This window comes from Rhamphochromis sp. 'chilingali', assembly GCF_963969265.1.
Source record: "Rhamphochromis sp. 'chilingali' genome assembly, chromosome: 10".
NCBI lineage: Eukaryota > Metazoa > Chordata > Actinopteri > Cichliformes > Cichlidae > Rhamphochromis > Rhamphochromis sp. 'chilingali'.
The window spans coordinates 4,406,487-4,412,845 of record NC_137937.1 but is presented as its reverse complement, the minus strand read 5'-3'; the positions used below and the strand labels follow the sequence as shown (position 1 = coordinate 4,412,845).

The 6,359-nt window shown below is 45.8% G+C and overlaps 1 protein-coding gene across 1 annotated transcript; it reads left to right on the top strand.

Annotated features, from left to right (window-relative positions):
• The first annotated feature begins 2,351 nt into the window (after positions 1–2,351).
• Positions 2,352–5,324, top strand: LOC308404240 (putative nuclease HARBI1). The gene is made up of 4 exons (XM_080894186.1): positions 2,352–2,998; positions 3,075–3,187; positions 3,273–3,384; positions 3,465–5,324. The coding sequence occupies exons 1-4, from the start codon at positions 2,566–2,568 to the stop codon at positions 3,842–3,844; spliced, it is 1,038 nt and encodes a 345-aa protein (XP_080750312.1). The 5' UTR covers positions 2,352–2,565; the 3' UTR covers positions 3,845–5,324.
• Positions 5,325–6,359: the final 1,035 nt, after the last annotated feature.

Genomic DNA, 6,359 nt, shown 5'->3' with positions numbered 1-6,359 from the left:
ACTGGCAGTAGGACTGGGAGTTGAGCTTGACTCCATCCTCAACCCGAAAAGGCCCCACAAGCTCATCTTTGATGATACCAGCCCAAACCGGTACTCCACCTCCACCTTGCTGGCGTCTGAGTCAGACTGGAGCTCTCTGCCCTTTACCAATCCAGCCACGGGCCCATCCATCTGGCCCATCAAGACTCACTCTCATTTCATCAGTCCATAAAACCTTGGAAAAACCAGTCTTGAGATATTTCTTGGCCCAGTCTTGACGTTTCAGCTTGTGTGTCTTGTTCAGTGGTGGTCGTCTTTCAGCCTTTCTTACCTTGGCCATGTCTCTGAGTATTGCACACCTTGTGCTTTTGGGCACTCCAGTGATGTTGCAGCTCTGAAATATGGCCAAACTGGTGGCAAGTGGCATCTTGGCAGCTGCACGCTTGACTTTTCTCAGTTCATGGGCAGTTATTTTGCGCCTTGGTTTTTCCACACGCTTCTTGCGACCCTGTTGACTATTTTGAATGAAACGCTTGATTGTTCGATGATCACGCTTCAGAAGCTTTGCAATTTTGAGACTGCTGCATCCCTCTGCAAGATATCTCACTATTTTTGACTTTTCTGAGCCTGTCAAGTCCTTCTTTTGACCCATTTTGCCAAAGGAAAGGACGTTGCCTAATAATTATGCACACCTGATATAGGGTGTTGATGTCATTAGACCACACCCCTTCTCATTACAGAGATGCACATCACCTAATATGCTTAATTGGTAGTAGGCTTTCGAGCCTATACAGCTTGGAGTAAGACAACATGCATGGAGAGGATGATGTGGACAAAATACTCATTTGCCTAATAATTCTGCACTCCCTGTACAAGGTCTTAAATAATCAGGCCCCATCATATCTTAATGACCTTGTAGTACCATATCACCCTATTAGAGCACTTCACTCTCGCTCTGCAGGCCTACTTGTTGTTCCTAGAGTATTTAAAAGTAGAATGGGAGGGAGAGCCTTCAGTTTTCAGGCCCCTCTTCTGTGGAACCAGCTTCCAGTTTGGATTCGGGAGACAGACACTATCTCTACTTTTAAGATTAGGCTTAAAACTTTCCTTTTTGCTAAAGCATATAGTTAGGGCTGGACCAGGTGACCCTGAATCCTCCCTTAGTTATGCTGCAATAGACGTAGGCTGCCGGGGGATTCCCATGATGCATTGAGTTTTTCCTTTCCAGTCACCTTTCTCACTCACTATGTATTAACAGACCTCTCTGCATTGAATCATATCTGTTATTAACCTCTGTCTCTCTTCCACAGCATGTCTTTTATCCTGTCTTCCTTCTCTCACCCCAACCCGTCACAGCAGATGGCCCCGCCCCTCCCTGAGCCTGGTTCTGCCGGAGGTTTCTTCCTGTTAAAAGGGAGTTTTTCCTTCCCACTGTCGCCAAAGTGCTTGCTCATAGGGGGTCATATGATTGTTGGGTTTTTCTCTGTATCTATGAACCACCTTGAGGCGACTTTTGTTGTGATTTGGCGCTATATAAATAAAATTGCCCCCTGGCAACACTTTGCTAGATCCGCCCCTGCACAGTTACCAGCTGTCAGCTACATAGAAAAGGATCCTGGTGTTATTTGTCTCTCAGAAACAGTTCATAACTTCCCTTCAACTCATTCATGTCACCTAAAAGGTAAACCTGTTTCTCCATCACCTGTTCAGCTCTGATGATTGAGTAAGGACATCTCCTGGTTTCATCTGGTTTCCCACTCACCAGATATACAAACCAATATCATGACCAGCAGCTTTACAGCTGTGGCTCCAACAAACATCAGCTGATACTAGAAATTAATATTAAATAAATTCTAACAACAGCTGATCAAACGTGCTGCTGTTGTTTAACGCGACATCCGCTGGTTTCCTCTTTCTGGCGCAAAGTGGACGATAAATAAACAAGAGGGAAAAGCCGATCAGCTGATCACTGATCAGTTTCATGATTAAAGTAGCAACAGGAGAGGGAGGGGAGAGAATGAGAGAAGAAGAGGCAGCTGTGCAGCAAAGACACAGAATAACTCCAGCTTTGTGTCTTTTTCATTGTAGCTGAAGTCCGGGACAAACTGTTCCTTTTGACCTCAATACGAAACGCATAATAATTTCTCTGAATACGAGACGATTCCGTTCTTTAGGGAATGGTTGGCAACTCTAATAATTATCCGTATGAACAAAATAAAGTTCAACATCATTAACATCATAGCACCACCCAGCTGTATAGAAACCCCGTAATGCTAGCTAGCACGCAGTACGAAAAAGTCAGCACAACGAAAATAAACTCCAACTAAACTTGGTTTATATCTGACCCAGATAGACTGCAGGGCCCTGTTTCAGGAAGCCGGTTTAGTGGAAAAACTGAGTAAGTATACCCTGAGTTAACGAAAACTCTGGGTTTTCGGTTTCACAAAGCGAGTTCAGCTGAAGCCTGAGTGAGTCACTATGACGACACACGCCGTGAAGCTAACCTGCCCCCTAGCAGGTTTACTACAACTAACCCTGACTGTCTCCGCCCCTTTGTCGGAAACCTGACAGTAGGAAGTGTCAGACATGGCGTGTCCCTTCCTTGAAGAGCCAGTAGATCGTGAAGCCCAAATTCTCCGCAGAGCTCTCCGCCGGGAGAGAGTGATCAGAGCGCGTTTGGACATTTTATCATTTCCTGATGATTGTCTGTGCGAACGTTACCGTTTCTCAGCACAATCTATAATTTATTTGGATAACATCCTCAGGCCATATATTACGCATGTGACACATCGCGGACATGCTCTCAGTTCTGTACATATTATTTGTATTGCACTTCGGTTTTTTGCAAACGGGAGCTTTCTGTATAATATTGGTGACGCTGAGCACGTTTCCAAGGCTACCGTCTGTCGGGCAGTCAGGAATGTTACAGTTGCACTGAAACGTCTCCTGTACACGTTTGTGGTGTTCCCCGGTCATAGACCCACAAGATTCATCAAAGAGGGATGCCACAAAATTGCAGGTATCAGGATGACCAAAACTTAATTTCTGATGTGGTGATACTTGAACTACTACTTAAATTTTACATTTATTTTCAGGGTTCCCAGGCGTGATTGGCTGTATAGATGGTACTCACATTCCAATCATTGCTCCTTCAGTAAATGAAGGAGACTATGTGAACAGGAAGTCTTTCCACAGCATTAATGTACAGGTACATAGTTCCCTGTAGCATTTCAAACTAACAAATTATTTCATCATAGTAATGGATGCTAATTTGTGTTCTCTGCACTGTGAAGATCATATGTGATGCTGCCAACATTATCACAAATGTGGAAGCCAAGTGGCCAGGCTCTGTCCATGACTCACAAATATTCCGTGAATGTACACTGAGCACAAAATTTGGACATGGTGAGTTGAAAATACTTTAAAATATATAAAGACCAATTGCTTCAGGGACATTTGAACTGAAGTGTATCCTTCTGTCTTAGGAGAGTTCACTGGCTACTTGCTTGGTGATAGGGGGTATCCATGTTTACCCTATTTGCTTACCCCTTACTCTGACCCTGAACCGGGCCCACAGCAGCGATATAATCTGGCTAATTGCAGGACAAGAGCCAGAGTTGAAATGACTATCGGAATGCTTAAGGCCCGGTTCCAGTGCCTGCAAAGACTCAGGGTCACCCCAGAAAGGGCATGTGACATTATTGTGGCATGTGTGATTCTTCACAACATTGCCACAATTAGAGGAGAACACTGTCCTTCTGAACCAAACAGCAGTGATCCAAACCATGAACATCCTGACCCTCCCACGGACATACAAGATGGAAGAGCAGTCAGAGACACCATATGTCACAATCATTTCCTTTGACCCATCACCTCAACATGTTGAAAGAAGAATAAACAGATTTTTTGTTCAACTGGCTTTATTGGTCACCTGTGTTTCCTGTACACAAAGTATTAAAAGATGTAAACCTCATAAAGTGTCTCTGTTGCTTCCTCCTCTGTAACAGCTGTCAATGTTTCTTCATTATTTTCCTGTAGTAAAGAAATAGACAACATTGCTGTTCTACTGTAAACTCATATAATCTGTGGAGTATTACTCACAACTGCATGTTGGTCTGGCTCAACAGGAGGCTGCACCAGATGCAGTACACCATCACCATCAACTGATAGAATATGAGGTTTATACAGGTCACTTATAACTTACAAGGGACCAAATGGCAATTAACAAACATACCAATCACCTTACACTTCATTGTCATTATGCTCTCAAAGACAACCAAGACTGAGGGAAGGCAAAATCAGTAGGAAAATAACTTCACTACAAAATAATCCATTATGGTAAAGAGTTTATCAAATGAATGAGTAGCACTGCAAAGGTGACTGTGAAGAAAGGATGTATGCACATCATGTATTATTTTGAATTTACCCCCTATGTAGGCACTTGTGTCTTGCGGGGTTATTGACTCAGAGGATGTCCCCGCAGAGATGCCTTCGGCCACAGGGCGCCCACTGTTTTGGCTGAGGGCCAACTGCTCAGCCTCTGTGAGTGGTGGTGGTGGTGGAGGACCCCCACCTGTTTTTCGGGCCTCCGCTTTTTTTCTGTTGGCTATAACGGGCCACATTTGAGCATACAGAGTAAGCAAATATGTACTTGTAATGTGCTCAGATAATTTCAATAAGTGCTTACAGACAGAAAATTAATGTAGCCTCTAACTGCAATTGATTTACATGGGACAAACAGACCAAGCACTATGGCTCATAATACAATTACACCTTACCTGTTTGGACTATATTTTTATATTTCATTTTTACTTGCTGCCAGGAACGTTTGGGGCCTGTTGGGTTGCACCTGCGCTCACATCACGTCACAAAATAAAATGTATAAAATAACAAATAAAATAACATATGATAAAATAACGTGTTAAATGGGTGGAAATCCCTAGATCAATGTTTAAATTAACACTCACGCATTGACTCTGTCGGCTATGTTTTGCCATGCATGCTCACTTTCTTTTGCAGCTGTCGCTGTGTTACTTTTTTCCGCGGAATTTGCATGTTATCGGCATATGCTGCCATCAGAATTTCGGCCTCAAGCGCTGTAAAATACATTGACCGCGCCTTCTTTCCCTCCGTCTCCATGGTGACTCACTTAATCTGTGCTCCACTGATCAGGGCTTTATGTATCCTCGTCCGCGCGCTTCACTTGGGGTTAAAGCAACTCCGCGTTGACTGAACTACTTGTTATCAGCCTTTCTGAAACCGAATATTCCGAGTTGGACAGTTCGGGGTTACTCAACCCTGCGTATCGTTTTTCACTCTGAGTTTTCTAAACCGGCTTCCTGAAACAGGGCCCAGGTCATAACGTCTTACCTGAAGTTCAGTTCACCTGACACTCGGACGGGCGGCCGCTTCGGGTCTCTCCTCCTCCTGCGTCCCCTTTCTCTCATCCACCTGCTGGCCTCCACCACTTGCTAATGTTACTGAATCTGTCGAAGCTCCGCGATAGCCACCACACGAAGTAACGAATAACGACCCTATCTAAATCCCAGTAACGAGTAACGCGTTCCTGATTTTGACATAATAACTAGTTACCGTGCTCGTTACCACAATAATAACGTAGTTACTGTAACGCGTTACTTAATAACGCGTTAGTCCCAACACTGTCTGCCACTCAGTCGCCCTTAGCTCCATCATCCACACTACCACCTGCTTCTCTTCCACCAAAACCATCACTACACTCAGCCATTCAGGCTGCTGCTCAGTCAGTCATTCAACCTGTGGTCCTGCCATTAATGCACTCTTTAGCTGAATCATTAGCCCAGTCACCGTTAACTCAGTTGTCCACTCCACCACCTACTCCACTCTCACCACAACCGTTACTACAGCCATCAGTGCAGTCCCCTGTGCCAGTGCAGACTTCAGTTCAGTCCCTTGTAGCACTTCAGTTCCCTGGTCAGCTACACACTCACCCACCTAGTCAGCCTAATGTTCAGTCAGGGGTCCCCACACTCTCTAGCCCTACATTAGCTCCTGCTGGAAGCTCGGGTGAGCCCATCCAGCACTCCGCGGCTCCCACGCCACCACCTGCCTCATCCGCTGGGGGTTCTGGAGAGCCCGGCCAGCCCTTCCTCGTGTTCGCTGGGGGTTCTGGAGAGCCCGGCCAGCACTTCCTCGTCTCCGCTGGAGGGTCCGAGGGGCCCATTCAGCCGTCACCTGCAGTGTCACCATCCTCAGCTGCTTCTGCCTCGCCTGGTCCAGCCTCTGCTTCTGCCTCGCCTGGTCCTGCGGTTGTTACACTGCCGTCCAAGGTACGTCCAGCACCTCAGCATCACCGGCCACTTTCTGGGCCTCTAGCCAGATGCCTTCGCCGTCGTGGGCAG